The sequence below is a fragment of the Cladophialophora psammophila genome (assembly GCF_000585535.1).
Source record: "Cladophialophora psammophila CBS 110553 chromosome Unknown aczJe-supercont1.15, whole genome shotgun sequence".
In the NCBI taxonomy this organism is placed as follows: domain Eukaryota; kingdom Fungi; phylum Ascomycota; class Eurotiomycetes; order Chaetothyriales; family Herpotrichiellaceae; genus Cladophialophora; species Cladophialophora psammophila.
Window position 1 is genome coordinate 379,920 of NW_006912936.1, and position 21,912 is coordinate 401,831.

Genomic DNA, 21,912 nt, shown 5'->3' on the forward strand with positions numbered 1-21,912 from the left:
TGTAGTTGCGAGATATTCTTGTATTTCTACAGGAGAGAAGCATTACCAAGTGCAATCCTGCCATTCCTCTATTCAAAAATGACCCTTGGCTGAACGCCTCTCCTCCACCGCCTTCTCTGCAGCTTGAAGTGCAACGTACCGCCACTGTTCTCGGCCGCTTTCGATGTCGAATGGATGCTAGCTCTAGCAGGTTTACGGAGTGTTTTAGGTCATCCAGTGGTGGAGCATGACTTTGCCCCATTTCGGAGAGTGTTGATACTGAACGACCCAGCTCGCCAGGCTTTCGCGAACTGCGTCGTTCTCATCCTCTGCGGGATCACTCCCAGAGTTGCCATTTGCGATGTGTGCATGCGTAATCGTCCTTTGATATGCACAAATATCTTCACAAAATGCCAACTTCGCCGCCTCGTTCCTGTGCCACTCGAGGGTACATTTTTGTCGAGTCATCCTCAGGGTGGTAGTTGGCGCCAGGTTCACCACGGATGAATCAGCATGAGGATTCTTGCCACCTCGGTGCCACCGTAAATTGAGCATGCGGCGGGACTGGTGGGTTACGCGGATCTGCACATGTTGATTGCGGATTGACTCGGTTGGAGAGCGGTGGACGGTGTGCCTGCTCCTCCATGATGGATCATCCGCCTACCGCAATTGAGCCGCTGTTTGTCACTGAGGAGCATGCTCGCTCAAGATCTTGTTCAGTCCATTCCGTTGAACACATTCGTCAAAGTGGAAACTGTGCGCCAGTTCGTCCAGCTCTTTAAAATCCATCCCCTCGAATTGTCTGGCAAACTCGTCCGAGAATTGCGCGCTCAACCACGTCTGGATCACGGCGCGCATGAGGTGCCTTTCAGTCTGCCATGGACTTGGATAGGCATCCTTCGCTGTCGGACAGATCTTGTCAATCCACTCCACGAGAGGATTCAAAACGGCTTCCGCCTCGGGCGCATGATGGACCCCCCACGCATCCAGACGGTATCTCTTCTTCTTGTCCAGGAAGGACTGGATGGTGCGGTTCCATTTCGAATCCCGGCTTGTGTGCACCATTCCTTGGACGCCGATGTCCTTGTATAGCCAGATGCTCCAACTAATCTTGTACTTGTCGTAGACCTTGAACTGTTGGCCGAGCATGTTGTACCGATCCTGGTTGATGGCTTCTGCGTCTTCGTCCTCGGCTGGGTCAGCGTAGACTGGTCCGAATTCGCCATTCCATATGGGACATTTGTGCTCGAGCATGAATGCGGCCTTTCGGAGGAACTGTCGGTCCAGTTTGCTGTTCTGGTCGTCGGTGCCTTTGTAGCGTTCGCCAGTAGGAAATCCCATCATCTACATTTTCTCATTAGCAAAATGCCCGGCGTCTGACCTAGACCTCAAGACAAACCGAGTAGTCATGGAGCGCGTATACACAATTCGCCAAAACCTCATCAAAGCCTTTCCATTCCATCGAAAAAGTATTGCCATCCAGCCACAGGATGTGATGATTGTCCATGGCACGGATAGCCGCTTCGATCCGTTTGTAGAACGCCGGCAGGCGGACATGCTCGGGATCGCATGGCTCATTGATGGGGTTGTATCCAGCCACCCATGTGTTATCCCGATACCTTTTGGCAATCTCCTGCCACAACCAGATCGTCCTGTCCTGATGGTCCTTGTAGTCCCAAAAGGCGGCATAGTTGGTAGGATTATCGGAGTGCCAATCGGGGTTCTGGCCGCCCGGCGCGGTGTGCATGTCGAGAATTGTGTAGATCTGATGCTTTGCACACTGGCAGTCACGTCATGGCAGTTTAGTCGGGAATGCTTGGGCCATCATCGTCGGATGATAATATGCTCACCAGATCAATAACTCTGTCGAGGTGCTTGAACCCAGACTCCTTCAGCACCCGAGGGTTCATGTCGTCTTCCAGGTGCCGGTAGTTGAAGGGGAGTCGGATGCAGTTCAGCTTCAGGCTGGCGAAGAAGCGAGCGTCCGCCTCAGTGAAGTGGTATTCCAGCCACTTGTCGAAGAAGAACTCGGCCTTCTCGTCGCCCAAGACTTTCCGCATAGATGCTCGATGCTGCGACTCGTGCCCAGGGTAGCCGGTGATGAAATTCTCCATGCTGCGAAAGCACCCCCGTCAGCTGCCAAAACTCATTGTTCCGCACGCAGCAAAGAGGACGACTTACTTCATCCAGCCTCCAATAGCTGCTCCCCGGAGAACCACATGGTGGCCATTGCCATCTACGATCTTGTCGCCGTCGACCCTGAGATAGCCTGCCGCCATCTTTGGTGGTGGTGAGAGAAAAAGAAAAACAGACCGAAGCTACAACGATCTTCTGTTGCCTTGAAGAGATATCCTTACCTTATTGCTCCCGGGTAATTAAAAGCGGGCGGAGGGGCGAGCTCACAGAACATCGTTTGCTATTCTTCGGCATTGGCTGGCGGGTACAGGAGTCAAGACGTTTCCGAACTCGCGCACCGAATGAGAGAGAGTTTAAAACCCGTCGAAGCTCTCTGCCAGCCCAGGCAGAGTGTCCGAGCCAGTGAGCGCATCTTCTATCTCAATCTGTAACTTACAAATGTGTCCACATGGCCAGCGGTCCGGCTAAATGATCTGGTCATTCGCCTGATATACAAAGAGGGACCGTTGAGACGCTTACGGACCATGGTTTAAAAGTGATAATCGCCAGCCATTTAGCCGTATGACTCTTGGCAATAGACTTCTACCGAGTGCTCGTAATGGATCGTCTCTCAATGTGAAGATGACTCGAATGTCATGGTGAGCATTGTTTATTACAGTTCTCCCCATCTTGTAAAATGCCTTTCTTCACCCGCGGGAGTCACCGTTTGAGCCTCGTGTAGTTGTTAGCGGTTAGTGTCGTCGTTCCAACCTTTTCCATTCTCATGTGTATCAATGGAGCAAAGAGATGAACGTCACCAATTTGCAGTGTGGATAAAGAATCCCGTCGTTCTCTTCATTCCACGACCATCGCCTCGGCCATAAGCAGTTCCTCGTCAGCAATAACCTCATCAAACTCGTCCATGCCATCGACATGACCATTAGTGCCATTTGGCTCTGGTGCCTTGTTCACCTCACTATGCATGTAGTCGTGCATTGTTGCATCTTCTCTTCCCATATCCCCTTCTCCTCGCCTTGCTTTTTGCTCTTTCTGGAAGTTTTCAAGCTCTTTCAGGTCCCAGCTGTCTTTACCTTTGGTCGAGCCGTCAGGTAGTTTCTGCCCCGGCCCCAGAGGCTGAGCTATACTCCTCAAGAACTTCTTTGCCATGCCCACAGCAGCATCGGTGCTCAGCCCAGTCTGAGCATCAGTAATCTCTTCCGCAATCCATCGGGGTAGTTGGGTCCGTTTCTTCTGAAATCGACGGTCGGCCAGAACCATTATGCCGTAGTCATCTTTCCCTCGCAAGACGCGCCCTAGACATTGGGCCGCGTGTCGCATGGCGTCGAAAGACAAGAAGTCTTGTTCCCTGATTCTGTAGTTCTCTCGCAGGAACTCCAACCGTGCCTTCAGAATCCTCGATTCGGTGTACTGGAAAGGCGCGCCCATGCACAGCACAGTACGTCCATAATGATGATCGAAGTCGATCCCTTCAGACACTTTGCCACGAGCGACGCAGAGCAAAATCGCGCCTTTGCCATTTTCACATGCAGTGCGGTAGGTCTCCAGTGCCAAACTAGTCTCTTGGGCGTCCGGGGTCTCCACCAGAATCAACTTGTATGTCCAAATTTGGTCCAGAATACCCATACCCTGCCACATACTGATGATCATCTCCATGTAAAGATAGGACGGAAAGAAGACAACGATGCCGTCTGGTGTAATTTTCGCAAATTCGTACAGTAAGGCGCCGTAATTCCGTACCACGCCTGGATCCGAGCGAGATTGGAAGCCAGATGTTATGGACTGCTGATCCGAACCACGGGTGACGATCATTGGCAGGAAAGATCGTCTCGCAAGTGACATTGGATATGACTCCTGTGTCACGGTACTAAAGTTGAGCATTCTTGGGTACATCTCCAGCGGAGATATAGTTCCAGAAGTGATGATAACAGAGGAAAACCTTTCGAAGACCGGCTTGATCGCAATTGAGGCATCAAGACAAGCGAAGTGCAAGATTGGGTTGGGGACTGTCGCTTGCTCGGTCTCGAATGGCTCCAGAATCAGGAGGAATCCGGTTTCGTAAGTTGCAACAAGTGTGGCAAAGGTCGCTACTTCTTGCAACGGCTGATAGTCTTCAATATTCGTCAGTTCCAAGGTGCGGACGAGTGATGTTAGTCGTTCGGCACAGAACCGCAGTGGTTTGCGCTCGATGAATGTCAACTCTTTGAGATGTGCGAGGAATGATGGAGCGGTTTCCTGAATGACGTATAAAACTTTCATTCGGGTCTTCAAGTATTCGATAAAGCGTTTGAGAAATGCCACGAAATGCTCGGCTCGACGAATATTGCCAGGGACAGCCTCTTTTAATAAATCATCCGGCAGCGTTGGATTAGCCATGAAGGCGTCCTCTGCTCGAGCTTCATCTGCTTCTCTCAAGCCTTCCACGAGCTTCTGGTATTCATTCTGAAGCTTTTCCTCATCGGATGCCTTCATCTCCTCAATCTTCCGTTCCAGGTTGCTTGCACCACGAGTGGCCTTCCTCAGCGAGTCTTCGGTTAAATCAATGGATAACGACTCGATGCAGACGTTGTCGATATTGTGAGCTTCGTCGAAGACGACTATGCAATCCTTGGACAGCTCTTTTGAGACACGTTCCGCAATTTTGGGGTCGAGGAGATAATGGTACGAGTAGATGATAACGTTGCAAAAGGGCATCATGCGCCGGGCTGAGAAGTAAGGGCACTGCTTGTGATCTTCACCATACCTTATAAGTTCATCCAGAGTGAATACGCCAGGAGGGACTAGATTGTGCGGCTCGAGGAGATCTAGATTATCGTGATAGACGCAAACCTCGACATCTTCTCCTCGCTCCTTTTTCTCTCTGACAAAGCCGGCTGTGAGACTTCGACACCTGGCATCGACGACAGCACCACTCTTTTCCCGCTTGACCGAGGGATGTAGGCACAGATTCTTTCTGCTGGTCAAGCCCAAACCTCGAAAGTCTTCAACGAACCCAAGTTCTTTGGCGCGATATTTCATAAGGGCTCTCAACTCAGCCAAAGCCTTCTCGATCTCCGACATGGTACGTGAACAGTAGATGAGCTTGCGGTGTTCGGGATAGTGCTGCTGGTACGCCACGATGAGGGACAGTAAGGAAACGGTCTTGCCAGTCCCTGAAGGCATTTCAAGGACGCAGTGACCCCCGGCTTCGAGGGTTCTTTTAAGATCGCACATGTACGCATATTGTTCAGGATAGATTCGAGGATAAGGGAAGAGAACAGGCAGATCGCTAGAAGCTGTTAGCTGTATGGGGCGCGATAGAAGGAGACGAGCGCACTCAATGAAGAACTTCATATTGAGAGCGTGACCTTGATCGGCCACACTCCCCCCTGCGTGCGTTTCAGAGAGCGGCTCTAGGTCAATCCCATGTCAAAATCTCGATGGCCTCAGCGTTAGACGCTCTGAGGTTGTGAACAACGGGAGAGTGATGATGCCATCGGGATTGTGGTTTGCTTTTCCACTGTGGTGGCACGCGTCTGGCACGGCATAGGCAGCACCAGCCTCGCGTGACGTACGCAAGGCTGAGTTTGGAGGCGCAGACACCCCTCGACGCGGAATTGGCACTGGCAGGCGCTGGCTACCTTTATCGCGTCACGCCATGCTCGATATTTGCGCTCTTCATTGCGTGACCACGTCATTCACTGATATATCACCCTGTTGAACTGACAACAAGACCAGTTTGTGCTCGAGCATGCGGTTCAAACAATAACCATCCAAATCCCACTTTGGTCCTATGCGAGCCATCCTGCCTGGGCGACCTCAATCCAAGAGACAGGCCCTTTGCACCGCGCATTGGTGCAGTCTGCGTCTGGTCGTGAGTTGTCTTCCATTCCACCGTTCTCAGCCTCAGTCTTGACGAGGTGTGCAGGCATATGTATCCGGCAATGCCGCTGTCATCCTCAGCGGCCCTCAGTCCATCCTCCAAACCATTTACGTCGATACTGTCGATGCCCTCACTGCGATAACCCTCGAAGAGACTACGGGTCGGATAGCCCTCTGCGATGCAACTCATGTCTATATCTACAAACCGATCGGCCGTGAAGAGGGTGTGCTGAGATGGATTCAGGTCCACGAGTTGAAGAATCCCGATGGACTGCAGGTGGAGTCCTTGTCTTGGGGATCCTCTAAAGAACTCTTGCTCGGTGGTTCCAGACTTGTCCTCTGGCTCGTACCCGACGCTGGTTCTCCGACTATCGTTTGGAATCAGCCACTGGCATATCCCACCGCCCTTGCATACTTTTCTCCCGACAGCAGCTTGATTGCCTCGGTAGGCCGGTATGACCGACTTGTCAAGATCTGGAGACGCCTTTCGTATGAGGTGGAAGGGACCAGATTCGACGTTTCCTATCTACCACACCCGGCTGCGGTAACGAATTTGCATTGGCGCAAACCATGGCACGAGGAACAGATTCTGGACAACCTTCTCTACACGTTTTGTTCCGACAATCACATCCGTGCCTGGACCAATTTCGACCCCCACGCCCTCACAGCACTACAGCAAGTCAGTGATATCAACATGAACTCTTCGATCCAGCCACGGAGACTAAGCACCAATCCTATTAGCACCAGACGATATGCCTTCATCATTGACAGCCGTGACTTTTCGACGGCCACGGAAAAGGCCGTTGAGAACTCTAGTCCCAAAAAAGCGGACCATGCCCTTGAACATCTCATTGAGATCGCGAATCGAAGTCCAGAGATCTGCGTCGTCCTCGACGGACTGGGTCACATGTCTGTGTGGGGACTGGAGAACGCTGGATATAAGAACAGAATTCTTCCTTCTGTGTTTCACATCTCCCATGTCGATGGCATGAACGTCCATGTTCCACAGCTGAGCGACCCATTGGAAGATTATGTGCAATTCTGCATCTTCGCTGGTGGGATGACCGAGTCATCGTTGTCAATTCTCCTCCATTCTTTTGCGGGAGATATTGATTGGTACGATAGTCAGATCACGCATCTGTTTGACACGGCCGCGAGACGAGATAGGACGGAACTGATTTCGACAATGGCGGGACACGGCACGCCAGTCCGGCGAATTGTCCGAAACGTGGTCGGCACCGTCGTCCTGTCTGGTACATACGACGGCAACACCAGCATCTGGCAGCACGAAGGAAATCTATCCAGTGCTCCCCTCTTGCGACGGAGTTCGTTCAACGTCAATGTGGAAATTAAAGATGCAGTCATCTTGTCTCGTGGGAGATACGCAGCAATCCTAAGTAACCATGGTCTCGAACTGTGGGATATCCGCGAAGCGAAAGCTAAAAGACTTGGAGTCTGGAAATCTGATGGTAATCATTTACCAGTTCGCATTACCCAGAGTCGAATCGCCAGCGAACGAGAACTTACCAGCCGCGTTATCGTGGGTTATCACGCGGATGGGACTGTTGAAGCCTGGGAGCTGCTCCTCCCAGCGAAAGAACCAGGCGCGACAAATGGTTATCGCGAGATGATACGATCGTTGGGAGATGTCAGGCTACATGCGCAAAACCGGTACAATGCCTTGATTTCCGTCTGTGACAATATGAGCACAAACAAGCGACCGGCCGATCCTCGCGAGATCCACGCTTTAGGCTTTGCCGCAGCACTTGCCAAAGATGGCACCTTGGAGATGGTCAGGTCTCAGGAAGAGCCAGATTCGACGAAGCCACATCTTATCTCTGGTGCTTTGATTGAAACCAACATCCGCAAGCCAAAAGCGATCAGTGCAAGCGGATACGGCAAAATTGTGGTTGTTAACGATGACAGCAGCAGCCTTAGCATATGGGATGCCAAGACCGGTTCGTGGGAGTATGAACATGAGCTTGATGGGACGGACACTATCCATACATTCGCATGGGCTGTCTCGCCACAAGGCTTGGCCTTAGTCGCTGTTTGCTTTGACTATCACATTGTCATCCTGGGTCAGGTCCGATACGCTTACCCAGTCAGCGAACCGGCTTGGGTAGATCTGCGACATATCAGAATAAGAGACTTTACCACCCACTCGATCGGAGACTTATGCTGGTTGAGGAGCGGCGACCTCGTCGTGGGAGCAGGCATTCAGCTTTCCATCTTCAAGGGGTTCGCGAGGAGTCATCACAATGAAAACGCCAAACCTCTACAAGATTTACGAGCAAAGATGCGAAATGGCGAAACTTTCGCCATGATGGCAATGTTGAACTCATTGGTCCCAGTCTTCCATCCCACCTTTCTCGCACTGCTTACTTGCGTTGGAGGGCTCAAGGCTACCAAAGATGTGTTATATCACCTTCACCGTGATCTGAAGTTCTTCACCGAAGGCGATGAGCTGTCGAGCTTCGTCAACATTCAGCCTGACAGGATCACCAATGCGGAGAGGCCAAGTCAGACGATTGACAAGCCGTATTATACGGCGAATGGTGATTTAAACGGCGATGCTGAGAATCTACTACTTTCGGATTATGCAGAAGGTCTAGACGACAACTTGCGACGATATAAACTGTGGCAATTGACGAACGATGAACAAGCCAGACTAGTGAAACAAGTCGATGTGGTTTCTGAAATAGAGAAACAAGAGGAGTCGGTGGATGCCAACGGCCAGCGCTACCTCCAAGCTCTATACACGTACGGCGATGAAGGCGTTCCATGGAGTGCCATTGCGTTCGCCTCGTTGAGCACGTCCCAAGAAGTTCTTGTCGACCTGGTCACTCGCTTGTACGGTGGTAAACTCACTTGGGAAGCGGCGCGGAAGTCGGGACTGTTCTGCTGGCTTTCCGATGTGGAAGCCCTCCGGCAGCAAATGGAAAACGTCGGTCGAACCGAGTTTACAAAGCACGAAGACCGCAACCCGGTGGATTGTTCGCTGTATTATCTTGCCCTTCGCAAAAAGACCGTTCTATTGGGTCTCTGGAGAATGTCGATCGGGGTGCGAGAAAAGGAAAATACTATGAAGCTGTTGGCGAACAATTTTGACGATCCAAGATGGAAGGCCACTGCGTTGAAGAATGCATATGCGTTGCTAAGTAAGCGACGCTTTCAGTATGCTGCTGCCTTCTTCTTGCTAGGAGACAGTCCCTGGGACGCGGTGAGTGTCTGCATACATCAGCTGCAAGATCTGCAGCTTGCCATTGCTGTTGCACGAGTGTACGAGGGTGAAAACGACAAGCAGCCTTCAACTTTGACAAGGTTGATGGAACAAACCATCCTGCCCATGGCCGTCGAAAATGAGCAAGGACGGTGGCTGGCAAGTTGGGTGTATTCGGCGATGCTTGATCGTAAAGATATGGCTATTCAAGTCCTTGTGCATCCTGTGCACAAGATCGTGGGTAGACCATTACTCGATGGGCATGAGGAACCGGGGATGGTCGGATCACTCAACTATGCCGCCAACGACCCTCTTCTGGTGCTGTTGTACACCCAAATTCGCGCTCAACTGGCGAAGCAAAACCAATGGCGCAGCGAGGTCATAAGCGCAAAGGACGAATGGGGTTTCATCATGCGTTGCGTGAGGCAGTATCTCCACATGGGATGTGACGTGCTTGCCCTGTCCCTCGTTAAGGACTGGGAGTTCGTCCCTGAAAGTTTGGACAAGCAGACAATAATTGCAGCAGTGGAAGAGGTTCCGCCCCCGCCACCCAGCCCGGGCCTCCAGCGCCGCAAGACATTCTACGATCTGGAAAAGGAGGAAGACGAAGAGAATATCCCGCAGGCGGAGAAGATGAAGAACAAACAGAAGAAGCCCCCTCCGACCATGTTCGAGGAGCCGAGTGCGGATAGTTTGCTCGATAGTTTTGGATTCTGATTCTGGTCCTGGTTCCCTATGCCGATTCGGGTTGCGACCGCGAGCGCGACCGCGATTGAGATTTTGATGGGGTGGAAATCAACGGCTGATTTAACATTTAGACATGGTCGTGAGCTACTATTGTTACTGATCATTACTTTTGTGATGACGACGAGGTACACAATGCATACAGAGCATACAGGTAGATTTCGTCTTCCGGGCTACCTAGCACGTAATTTCATGTAGAACCTCTTTCGCGATTGATCTTCATTCTCAACCAGCACGGATGGCTACGGGTATGAACAACCAAGATAAGCGGTGTCCAAGATTCAAGATGCTCTCTATCCATCCATCCATCTATCCTTCCCTACTCCTAGGAATTGGATCTAGATCTTGATCTGGGCTCTAGCTTGTGGGCCCTTGATAGGCTCTAGCTGGCGAGGCTCCCTTCATCTCCTTCCATGTCCATGTCCAACTCTCTCCTTAGGTGCTGTGGGCGGTATCGGGGATGATCGGATTCACACGCTCACCTTCTCAGGATCGTCGTCCTGATCCTCGACGACCTTCTCCTCCTCGTCGATCTGCCTGACCAACATCTCCTCGCGGCGGAGGACGTCGTCGTCGAGATCTGTCCACCCGACCTCCCGGAGGATGGGGCCCGTCATGTGCAGGTACTTCAGGTGTCCCGACACGCGGTCCGTGAGGTCGAAGTTCTCGACGCCGCATACGCCCTCCTCCGAGATGTCCTGGAGGCCCGCGACGGCGAGCTGCGCGCTGCTCGTGCGGTACAGGAACGCCAGGATGTAGTCCTGCCGCGAGTAGACGTTGACCAGGCGGCCGGCGACGACGGAGCGCATGGCGCGCCACTGCGATGCGTCGCACGGCACGGGCGCGCCCATCAGCACGACGTTGTCGACCAACCCAAAAGCACCGCGCTTGGCGAGCGTCAGCAGGCACGAGTAGACGACCCGCGCGCCGAGAGACTGGCCGACCAGCGAGACAGGCCGTTCGCCTTGGACCTTGTTGATGAGCGCGTCGGCGAGCACTTCGCCGGCCTTGACGGCGCGCAGCTTCGCGATCCCGAACGGCGAGTCGACCAGCTTGATGGCCTTGCGGATCACCAGTGGCGCCATGAGCGCCGACCACACGACCGCAAAGACCGTGCGCTTGACGAGCTCTCGCCGGATCTGTGACCACGCCTGGCTGACCACGAAGTCCTTCAACGCGGATCCCAGGTTCAGGAGGGCCTGCAGTTCCCACCGCAGCGCAAAGGGCTCACCACCTTCTCCCAGCACGCGCCACGGCAACGTGACTTGTTCCTCCTCGGTCAGCCACCCGGATATCCCAACCGTAATACGTAATCGACGTCGCTGCTTCTGGACTTCTTCCGGGTCATCTTCCCTGCCGTTGATAGGCAGGAATGCAAAGTCGTCGATCTCTTTCGAGTACTTTTCCATCGTTTGACTCGTCATCCTCGCTCCATACGCGCCGAACAAACCTCCCACAAGCATCGAGCTTCCCGCCAGAGCGCCCAGATACCCTGCCGCTGCAGTCGCTCCAAGTCCCAGTCCGCCCATAAGCGTGCCCACACCGGCTGCCAGCAGGGGAGCAGCAAGACCGCCGGTAATTCCAATCAACGCGGCACCGGCCACGCCAGCGACGCCGATCTTCCACTTCCTCGCCGTAGACGATGCCTGTTGGGCTTTCTGGGTGGATTCGCTGGCGTCCATATTCGCTGCCGCGGTCAGAAGGCCATACGCTGTATCTTTCTCCATTTTGGAGACTTCCGCTGCACTGATGCGGAGAGACACCGCAAGGCGCACCAGGAGGACGCGAGAATGGGCACGGTAGGATTCGAGACTGAGCAGGAGGAGGAGAATTGCCTTGATAATCGTAGAGCGTTCACCCTGACTTAGATTTGCCAGCGGTGTTCGTGTAGATGGAAACACCTTTGAGAGTTTGTTGTCCACTTCTTGCTCACGAGAGGTGGGTTGGTATTGTTGCTTTGCAGATTCGGTCGCGAGGTTGCGGTTCCGCTCATAGTGTCTATTTTGCGTCGCTTCCTCGCGGGAATTGACCACCTCACCGACGCGGAGGATGACGCTTTCGGCCCAGGCGTCGAAAAATGTCAGGGCAGCACTCTTCAGAGCTTTGGATTCAGGAGTTGGCGAAGTCATCAGTGTATCTGGTTCCACCTCGGTCTGAGGTTCATCCTGAGGCTTAGTTTCCCCATCTTCGAGTTGAATGCCGCCTGCCTTATCGTCGACTGCCGTACTCTGCTTCGCCGACAAGCTCAATTTGGAGACCTCAATCGCTGCCTCGTCAGCTTTAGCTTCACCCGTAGGTTTCGGTTTCGGTTTCGGTTTAGGAGTCGGCCTCTCATCAAACACTCTCACAAGGCTCCTCCTCATCTCTTCGATGGTCTGAGAGATGAGGAGCGTCAAGTCGGCCCGCTCTTCACGGGTGAGGAGCGTTGCCAGTGACTGGTCATCTTCGGCGTTCCGCTGTTGGGCGCCGCTCCCGGCACGGCCAATGCCTCCCGGACGCTGCTGGGGAATGGCGGCGTTGACTCTGTTTTTGAGAGACGAGAGTGAAGGCATCCTCTGAGACTGCTGGCTGAAGATGTGCCTCGTGTGGTCAAAACCACTTGACCCAATGGTTGAGGATGGGAAAGCTTTGTTCAAGTATACAGGGGGAGATGTGATGTGCTATATCAAAAAGGCGAGAGGAGACAAGGGAATACTCAAGCATCGGAGAACGTGGTACATACTTGTAAGCTGACAGGGTGGTGACGTGAGCCAAGCACTTCACAGCCTCGTCGGTCATTCGTCAATGTTGTTGCGAGGCTACGCATGTGAGGAATGTACCAAGATCTTTCATAGTAGTCTGGATTTATCATGTCTTTCCCTTTACCGATGGGATCATTCATATCATTCAAAACACCATATAAGCACGCACGATGACTCGGAGCTTTCCACAAGATATACCAGGACCTTCCAATCAGATCCCCCATTAAATGCGTCAAGGGATGCCCTTGTTCCGTCAGGAAATGCGTGCGGTCTTGCCTTTCGTTACTCCTCTTCGCTAACCTCGCTCTCGTCATCCTGCATATTTCCATGCGCCATTCCAATGCCCAAGCCAATACCTCTATCCTCGTTCTCGTCCTCTTCTTCCAGCGCCGCTTCTAGTGCCGCTTCAAGTAGATCTTCGTCGTCATCGTCGTGCGAATTGACTGGTTCAGGTGGTGTTGGCGGGGCTTGGTCAATCTGCTGTTGCTGTTGTGGCCGACGACCACGGTCTCGCCGGTCTTCATCTTCTGACACATCATCCTGCGATCTCGAAACATCTCCTCTGTTCGGCACGACAATGCTCTTCTCCCTTGGACTTCCCAGCTCGAACTCCTCCACGTCTTCGTCTTCTCCCCCCGAAGAGGCGCCTTCAATATCTTTCATCGTCACGTCCCTATCCGTGTCCCGTCCTCTATCCCTTTCTCTGCCAGGACGACCCCTGGCGATCTCCTCCACAGGCGGTTTAGAAACCGGCCTTGAAGTAGAACGCCCAATATTCGAACTTAACCCACCAATCGGCGTTGCGGTATGACTGCGGAACATCTCTGGATCGACCCTCCCACGTCGAGAGCGTCCATTGTCTGGAGGGGGACTGCCCATGTCGATTTCCAGATCGCCATCATCGTCGTTGATGATGATATGGGGTGAGCTGCCGATATTGTCAGAGACATTGCGCGTGTGGCCTTTTCCAGCCTTTGGCTGACTTGGTCTCGCGGTGGTGCTCGCTGATTTAGGTGCAGCTGCTCGAGTCACGTCGCTAGATTCATCATCTTCGTCAGAGTCAAAAACGCGGGCTTTGCTGAGAGGTTGGGTAGGCTTGGGCATGTCTCGCTTTGTGGGGGCCTTGGCAGCGGGTGCACGACCGGGCCCTCGAGATACATCTTCGCTCTTCTTCTTCCGCTGTTGCGTTGCTCTAGAAGTGGCAGGAATCGAGGTCGGTCGGGATTGTGGTGTAGTAGGCAAGAATCGACTTCCTCCAGGGGCAGGCGTGGTCGTGCCACTCATCGGAGTCCGACTGCCTGGAATGGGCGTACGATTGCCCGGCACATTTGTTGACTTTTCGAGGGTTTCGCGTGCTTCGGCAAGGAAATGTCGGAAGTCGTAGGGGTTGGACGGATCCGGCGTCTCGTCGTCGGAAGATGGGGCTGCGTGCCCGTTTGCTTCCGGTTGTTTTGTAGACGACTGTAGATGGCCAGGTAGTTGCGGCAATGCCCGAGCGTCCTTGGAGGACATGCCCGGCGCAGCTTTCAGGTTCATGTCCAAAGACGTCGAGATGGCCTCCAAGACGAAGGCAGACTTGGACTGGTCGAAGATGAGAGCTAGTGATCTTGACTGGTCATCGGGTGTCCCTGAAGGCTCCGAACGCGACTTGCTGCTCAGATACTCGTATTCAGCGGAGTCACTATCGGACACTTCCAGATGATATCGGTCACCAGCCTTTCTCAGTCGACTCTCACGGGCGCCGAAGCCGGATTTGGGTTGCCAGTTATATCGAATGTTCAGAAACAAGTCCTGGGCTTTCGCATCTGCCTTCAGGCTCTCTCCGAGGATGATGGGATAGTCCCCGGATTGTCGAGGATCAACCAAGCCTGAAGGCTTGCTCGGATGGATAGCAGGCGATGCCATGGGGCTTTCTGCAGAGTAACGGGCCCGATAGAAGGCGGAGATGTTCGAAACCGCAGGGGGGGGGATCTTAGACGAGGGGCGCAGTAATACCACAGAGGAGCTTATATATATTTGAAGGGAATAGTAACAGATATTAAAGCGAGTGACAAGTATGAAACTGGTGACACCGCAAGGACACCAGTCACAGAGAGTGACCGAGGCAGTCCATCACGGGAAGGTGGCGAGCAGGTAGGAAGGCAAGAAGCTACAGGGAGTAGTTACAAGGGGTGGTGGTTACAATGAGCTGTGGTGATGGATGATTAAAAGGACAAAAGGACCAGGGAAGATGAATCGGGAACAAAAGGGAAAGTTACGGGGTCCAGAAGTCCCAAGATGAAGCGGGTGGGCAAAGCGGGCCTCCGGCTCCACTTCGGCTAATTCCGGCCGATATATAAATAAATAAAAACCACTTTGTTCCCATTCTCCGCTTCTCCACTGCCTTGTGTACTTGGTACTTCTTACGACATGTTCAGCCGCAGGACCAGAGGGTGAATTCCAACTAGATTGAAAAGAGAAAAAGAGAGTTTCTGCTTCAACCACTCGAGTTCAGAGTCTGGGAAGTGGATGGTACATGGGGTTGATCGAAGCCACTGTTGAAGAGGGCCAGGGGAAGAGGGTGAGGAGAAAAGAGACCTAGATCTTCCTTGACATGAAGAAGTGATCTTGGTGAGGCCGTGGGGAGAAAATCCCCCTCGAGCGGACCTTATTATGGTACTCCATACATAGAGTTCGGAGGTGGCGCGAAGCTTGCAGCCTCACCATGCCGAACGAGGCCTGCGATATGCAAAGCAGGATAGATTAGGCCTGCAACCGGCATCATGTCCAGCCTGCGAACTCACCTGGTGGCCCCATGAAGCTAACTTGAAATAACCCTTAGGAAATGGCTACCTAGGTAACCCTTTCGATCTTTCGAGACAAATCTGTCGATGCCGGAACCCACGCACCTTCATGTAAGAGGATAAAACCTGACCATGGCCTATGATCTATCCCGAATTCAAGCCCATCTACTCCAAACCATGTCGTCCAGCACGCCCTGTCACCGTGTGGGCGGGTATCATGAATAACATCATTCATCATCATCACCATTACCGGGAAATCCCTTTCCCTATTGAGATTACTTTGCCGCTGCAAAGCGATCAAGCAGTGCCTGCAATTCGCCATTCAGTCTCTTCAGCATGACAATCGCGCCACGACTCAATGGCTTCATGAACACTTTGGTCTCGTCGTCCTTGGCACCTGCTGAGTCGACCAGTGAATCATCGTTGTTTGATCGAGCCTTCTCAGAACTCTGCAACAATAGTTTTCCTCGCTCAACAACAGTGCCAAGTAAGCTGTTGCCCGGATTCGAGACATCGTGCGGAAGATATAACCAAGCAAGGATGTCTTCCACAGCCCCCGGAGGGTGGAGCAAAGCATTCTTCACAAATCCCCTGCTGATGACAAATGCTTTTTCACTGTAAGCCTCGGATTCCCTTGTGTACGCCTTGTCGTGTTCATATCCCTCGAAACCTGCCTCGTTGTAGAAGGGCTTCTTCACAAACACCAACCCCTGCAATGAGACGAGAAGCTGCAATAAGGTTGCCTTCGGGCTCCAGGTCTCGCTTGCCTCTTTTCCAGACCAGGTTCCTAGGAGGCTCAAGCAGATCTTGCCTTCTTCGTAAAGGTTCGGATTGATGCGACCCAGCCCACTGGTCCAGCTGTGAAAATGGGCTGTAGGAGGTTTCGAAGGAAACCCCGCAGGCAAGCACAGGTCGATCAAAAAGGGAGCATTTTCATAAGGCGTATCTTTCGGACCGATGATCAGGCACCGCAGGAGGTCGAGTCGACTCTCGTACGTGCGAACATAGATCTCGCCCTCGGGAAGCGACGTCGCCAATATCTGGTGCTCTTTGAAGATACGTTTGAGAGGACGGGGCGCTGTCGAAACATTCTGAAGCCCGAACTGATCAGATGGGGGCTCCCGGTCCACCACAAGAAACTGCGCAGGCGGTTCAGATCCCAGTGTTTTCTCCAGCAGAGAGAGCGCACCGTTTGAGCTCTCCGCGGTGCCCTGTTGCTCTCCGGCGTCAAACATTTCCAGATCCCCGTCACCATCCTGTAAGTCTTCTTCAGCGTCCGCAAACGTCTCGTCCTCATCAGACACCCAATTTTCGTCGCCGCTGTCATTGTCGAGACGCACTCCGCCTTCGTACTCTACACTCTCGGATACGGCCTCGGCGAAGCCTTCAGAGAATTCAGCCCACGAGTCAATGTCCATAAGACTGGAATTCGACGGATCCTCTTCCATATGATCGCTGAAAATGGCGAAGATCGAGTCAACATGAACCACCACATCTCGACAAGGTTTAGATGCTCCTAAACGGACAGTAACGGAGCCGTCAAGTCCCAGTGACACAATTTGACCAACCCACTCAAGCTGACCTACCGGGTCCTCTTTCTGTTTCGGCGTAGCCGCCCTTGACGAACAAGAAGCCGGGGGACGCTGCCGCTGAGGATCTGCGTTCATGCCGGAATCTAAATTCTCTCGAATCCGCCCAGCTGCCCCAACAAGCTCTGGACGATATAGTGTGCGGATTCCATTATCCGAAGCTTGGAATTTCTCCTGAGTTGCTAGCACACACATTGAGCCTCGCTGCATCATCAACGACGGAAACGACATGATTTCGAAGAGAGATACATCCTCGACCTCATCTCCAATGGGGCCAAACCAGGAGTACGGCGCCAGGATTTGGCCTGATGCACACAATACAATTTTGGGTTCCTTGTACCATCGCACGCGGGCAACTTTCTCGGTCGGATCAACTGACTGGACCACACCCACGCCGGTTGGCAACAGGTCATGGGGCTGCTCAAAGAACGTCATCTCGTCAAAGTCTTTTATCAGCCCATTCGCCTTTCCCGCTTTGTTAACTGGTCTTTGTCGCATACCTTCTCTTCTCAACACAATGTCCGTGGGCAGGACTTCAGCCTCGAAGAGGGCAAACGTTCTCAACGACTTCGAATCAGTTGTAGTGACACTACCGTCTTGCCACATGACAGTAACAGACGACCGCAAGAAAACAATTTTGTACTCGTTGAGATCACAGCCAGAAGGCTGATCCTTCTCAATGGGCAGAAATCTTCCATGTGAAGTTCCCTCGATTCCCTGATATTTTACCCTGGCTGCAGAGGGATCTCGAAAGTGGACATGGACGCCAACCCCCATACCATGGCCTGAATAAACAATTCGGCTATTGTTGACTTCGTCATGGGACGCCTGACCATTGGCAGCTCCAGCTCCAATGTTAAAGGCGCGTTGGTCAGCAGGCTTTACAGGCATCTTGCCATTGTCATAGATCGCCATACCCGCCTTCAGGCGCAGATCTGGAACCGTCTTGTGGGAATGGATGTTCTCGTAGATGTGTGTCTCGGTCCTGGGTGGTGGACCTGCGTTGAGCGGGGGCGGGTATCCCATGATAGCCCAATCGGCCATGACATTATGAGTTCGGATATCAATGACGACGCCTTGAGAAGGGATCCTCGGGTCGTATGATCCATGTAACCATCTCCCATTCCGGAGAGAAGAACGATCAATAATGACAAAGTCACCGCACTGTGCAGCTGTAACGGGGATAGTGGTTGTCCAACCTTCAGTGGCCCCTAGAATATCAGGTCGCCAGAGTCCATCGAGTTCAGGAACTGCAATGAGAGGCTTATGGTTGTCGGGAAGAGGCATACGCATGCCGAGAGACCCGTAGATGACCACGACGGACCTGTTTGCAAGCATGACCACGGTGTCGTATTCCACATCTCGAGCAGTTCCCACCCATTTACCAAATATTAAAAAGTCATCTAATGCGACATCCTGTGCTCTTTTGACTTCGCGTGCAGGAACGTTGTAAAGGAGGATGTGTGGGTTTGGATGCGTGAAGTGCTCAGGCAGGGTTCGCGGACATGTGTCCAAACAGGTCGGAGGCGCTGACAGAGTGTTGGCGAAAACAGGATCAAGGATGTAAGTCTCAGACACATCGATGACCGTGCCAGTCAACGGGCTTCCATCTCGTTTGACGTAGTCGCCGAGCCGAAACGAACGGCTGATGAGTACGATGTCGTCCTGACTGACAAGAGAGCACCCTGCGGTTGGATGCGCAAACTCGACGTAGAAATAGCCTTCGGGCGGCACGCCAGTAGTGAGGAATCGATTCAGGATGTTGGGCGGGACTTCGACATGGGCTATGATCAACTCCTCTTCGGCGAAAATTCCAATCGCTTGACTATGAGTGCGCTGGATGTAGCCATGTAAGGAAACATCTTGTCTGAGAGCGACATGATCAGAGACGTCGAATGGGCTCATTGATCCTGAGCGGGTTGAAGAGGTTCGTCACGCCGGGTTGTCGCGCACCAAGGAGAGATTGTAGAGGTGGATGAAGGCCAAGTGCGGGAAACGTCGTTAAAACGACCTGCGACGCGTCGACGACATTGAATGCGCGGGGCTGGTGAGTGAACTTGGTTACCATTACAGGCAGGTGGAGCGACCTTTTTACCAACACCCAGTATAAGCACCGCATCATAAGGCTGAGCTAATTGTCCTTCATCTCTCAAGTCTTGTCTCTCTTCTAGCAGAACTCCTTGTGCAACCAAGAACAGCGAGCTAGCTGGCTTAAATAGAGGCATATATCTTGAGAAGGCTGAGAAGTACACCAAGTAGCGACTATACATCGATCTGTACTGTGAATTGGGTTTAAAAGTCTCCAAGATGCTCACTTGCTGTATGTATAAGGGCAGCGTGAATGGACGGGACAATGGACCCCCTGTATTTCCGGCCACCAGTGAAAGCTACTTGTTTGTAGAGCTACTCCTTCATTGCTGCATTGTTCCAAGAACGAGGGACTGCTCTATCATGCTTTCTCACTTCTTTTGCGCAAATATACCTCAAGTCCCTCCTGAACCACGAAAAAGGTAGAGTGATACGCCAATGGCCGTCCAGGATGCACAAGAGTCACGTCGTACTCCCTCAAGATCTGCACGAGAGTCTTGTTCATCTCAAACAGCGCAAGGTTACGACCAATGCAGAGATGGCTGCCGCCTCCAAACTGTTCGGTGAAAGAGGCACAGTAAGCATCTGCCCTGCCAGGGTGTTTTCATATCTCAAATACCTCTCACAGAGGGGGGTGTCGATGGGGGAAGGGCCCTTGAACATACCTGATATAAATGCGAACCCATCAACTTAGCGTCCCGCTCAAACCATCTCTCTGGCCGGAATTCATCGTAATCATCTCCAAATATCGAGGCGTCCCGATGCAACACCCATCCATTGACTGCAACCTCAACACCGCCAGGGTAAAATTTGCCATCGATCTCGACACCCTCTGGTGGGGTTTTGCGGTAAATCCCTAGACCCACTGCTGGTCGCACCCGCATAGCCTCCTTCAAGCAGGCCTGGAAATAAGGCAAAGCCTGTGCTTCGGCGTACGTGACAATTTCAGACAGTTTGCCGGCCTTCTGAGCCTCATCGATCTCCTGGCAGAGATTGGCGTAGACCTTGGGAGCGTTGAGGACCAAGTAGAAAAACGACTGCATTGTCGAAGCTGTTGAGTCTGATCCCGCAAACCTACAATCACGCGTAAGCGGATGGAAAAAGAAACTGTGTCTTGTGGCAGCACCACTTACACAGCGCCGTGAGCAATGCTGAAAACATCATTCACTGAGAACTTCTCCGGATTCGCCTCATGTGCTCTCAACAACTCGGCCAGTAGATCAATACCTGTGGAATCGTAGGTACCGTCCTTCTGTTTTCGCTTCTCAAGTTCGGCGACGGCGATCTTCGTCATCGTGGTTGGCTTCATTTGCAAGCCAAGGTAGGGTCGGATGGGGTTGTTTCGGAGTAGTATATCGTATTCTGCGATATGGCCCACGATTCCATCGTACCACTGAACGTCGTCAATGTTTTTGATTGAGCCTTCAATGTCGATTTCTTGTTCCAAGAAGCCGAATTGTCGTGAAAAGGCGACTTCTCCAAGTACCTGAACGACCTTAGCTAGCGAGTAAGGAAGGGTTGCGACAGCCATACATCAAAAGCGAAATAATGCAACAAATTACCCAGGTTGCAGACCCTCTTATTTTCGGTGGCATACTTCTCTAGATGCTCCATCAAGAGCTTGATCATGTTCTCGATTGGCTCTGATCGCTTTTGCATCTGTGCGAGGCTGTAGGGAGTGACGGCATAGCGTTTCATCTGCGCATGCTTCCATTCACGAACTTCGGTGAAGATATCCGGAGCATGCTGTAACGCATCACAATTAATTTCTCTGGCCCGACGGCAAAGGGGCACATGCGGGTCATCGAATTTACCTTTGGCGGGAAGACGCTGTAAAACATCGTCTTATGGAAACCTTTACCCACAGCAAAAATGTCTTTGGCGGCATTGCAAGTGCCGAAAGATACCTCGTTGGGGGCGGTTCGGACTACAGGTCCTGCAGGTGGTCAGATTTTCGGCCCATTGTTTGGTTCGCAGCCACGAAGCTTACCGTATTTCTGATGCAAAGCTATATGGTCCAATTCGGTGTGCCCATTGTAAGTACTCCACACTGTTTAGGTTGAAAAGTCAGCAAGCACGACAAGAGAAAGGCAGGATCAGCAGGACTACCTTTCCAAAGCCTCGAACACGAAGCCAGCCACGGGCCTGGCACATTTCGCAGAGGAGAGGCATAACGCTTATAGAGGCATCGGATGACAAGTGAAACGACTGCTAAAAGGAGCAAATTTGCCTTCAACAAGGCCAGAGTCTGGGCAACGAGCGAATGGCTCGCTGCCGAAGACGATGCGTTCTCAGCCTTCATCTTCACAGGCGGTCTTCAGGTGAAACACGGTGCCTCGACGCTGTGGCTCAGGAGTAGAAGTCTGAAAGAAGGAGGAGGAACACAAGCAGCAGGAGGAAGAAGACAGGAATGAACCCATAATCACTATATCTAACAGTATGCGCCCCCCGCGCAACTGGGCTTGGTTCGCATCGTTCTGCCGATGGCTTCCCTCACGATCGAGAACCTCGTGTGATATCATCCCCCTGAATGTTCCGTTTCATCCAATCAACACCGCGCCTGATCGTGCGCCCTGGAGCGGCAATTGCAAAAGTCAGGCTCGGCTGAATTTGATTGGCACATTTGCTGGGCTGAAGAGTTCTGCTTCACCGATGGCAGTTGTTAACCGTGTAGCTCCAATGCAGCAGTGGCCCCGCGAGAGTCATCCACATCGGAAAAACCCCGTACACGTCGGCAGTGGCACTCTGACCCCACATCGCCGTTTGTGGAA

General features: G+C 52.5%; 7 protein-coding genes across 7 annotated transcripts; 1 reads left to right on the top strand and 6 right to left on the bottom strand.

Moving 5' to 3' along the window:
- Positions 1-663: 663 nt before the first annotated feature.
- A1O5_09068 (murein transglycosylase) lies at positions 664-2,258 on the bottom strand (the record flags this gene model as incomplete). The annotated part of the gene is made up of 4 exons (XM_007749648.1): positions 664-1,323; positions 1,379-1,759; positions 1,830-2,094; positions 2,161-2,258. 4 exons carry the CDS (start codon positions 2,256-2,258, stop codon positions 664-666), a joined length of 1,404 nt encoding a protein of 467 aa, XP_007747838.1.
- Positions 2,259-2,949: 691 nt separating this feature from the next.
- Positions 2,950-5,445, bottom strand: A1O5_09069 (DNA repair helicase rad15; the record flags this gene model as incomplete). The annotated part of the gene is made up of 2 exons (XM_007749649.1): positions 2,950-5,380; positions 5,429-5,445. The coding sequence occupies 2 exons, from the start codon at positions 5,443-5,445 to the stop codon at positions 2,950-2,952; spliced, it is 2,448 nt and encodes an 815-aa protein (XP_007747839.1).
- A 439-nt stretch (positions 5,446-5,884) lies between these two features.
- A1O5_09070 (uncharacterized protein) lies at positions 5,885-9,913 on the top strand (the record flags this gene model as incomplete). The annotated part of the gene is made up of 2 exons (XM_007749650.1): positions 5,885-5,965; positions 6,020-9,913. The coding sequence occupies 2 exons, from the start codon at positions 5,885-5,887 to the stop codon at positions 9,911-9,913; spliced, it is 3,975 nt and encodes a 1,324-aa protein (XP_007747840.1).
- A 497-nt stretch (positions 9,914-10,410) lies between these two features.
- A1O5_09071 (uncharacterized protein) lies at positions 10,411-12,492 on the bottom strand (the record flags this gene model as incomplete). Its single annotated transcript, XM_007749651.1, has 1 exon — positions 10,411-12,492. One exon carries the CDS (start codon positions 12,490-12,492, stop codon positions 10,411-10,413), a length of 2,082 nt encoding a protein of 693 aa, XP_007747841.1.
- A 471-nt stretch (positions 12,493-12,963) lies between these two features.
- A1O5_09072 (uncharacterized protein) lies at positions 12,964-14,586 on the bottom strand (the record flags this gene model as incomplete). Its single annotated transcript, XM_007749652.1, has 1 exon — positions 12,964-14,586. One exon carries the CDS (start codon positions 14,584-14,586, stop codon positions 12,964-12,966), a length of 1,623 nt encoding a protein of 540 aa, XP_007747842.1.
- A 1,153-nt stretch (positions 14,587-15,739) lies between these two features.
- On the bottom strand, positions 15,740-18,958 carry A1O5_09073 (uncharacterized protein; the record flags this gene model as incomplete). Its single annotated transcript, XM_007749653.1, has 1 exon — positions 15,740-18,958. The coding sequence occupies one exon, from the start codon at positions 18,956-18,958 to the stop codon at positions 15,740-15,742; it is 3,219 nt and encodes a 1,072-aa protein (XP_007747843.1).
- A 544-nt stretch (positions 18,959-19,502) lies between these two features.
- A1O5_09074 (uncharacterized protein) lies at positions 19,503-21,443 on the bottom strand (the record flags this gene model as incomplete). The annotated part of the gene is made up of 7 exons (XM_007749654.1): positions 19,503-19,697; positions 19,807-20,215; positions 20,275-20,627; positions 20,675-20,887; positions 20,956-21,077; positions 21,132-21,191; positions 21,251-21,443. The coding sequence occupies 7 exons, from the start codon at positions 21,441-21,443 to the stop codon at positions 19,503-19,505; spliced, it is 1,545 nt and encodes a 514-aa protein (XP_007747844.1).
- Between the last annotated feature and the right edge of the window lie 469 nt (positions 21,444-21,912).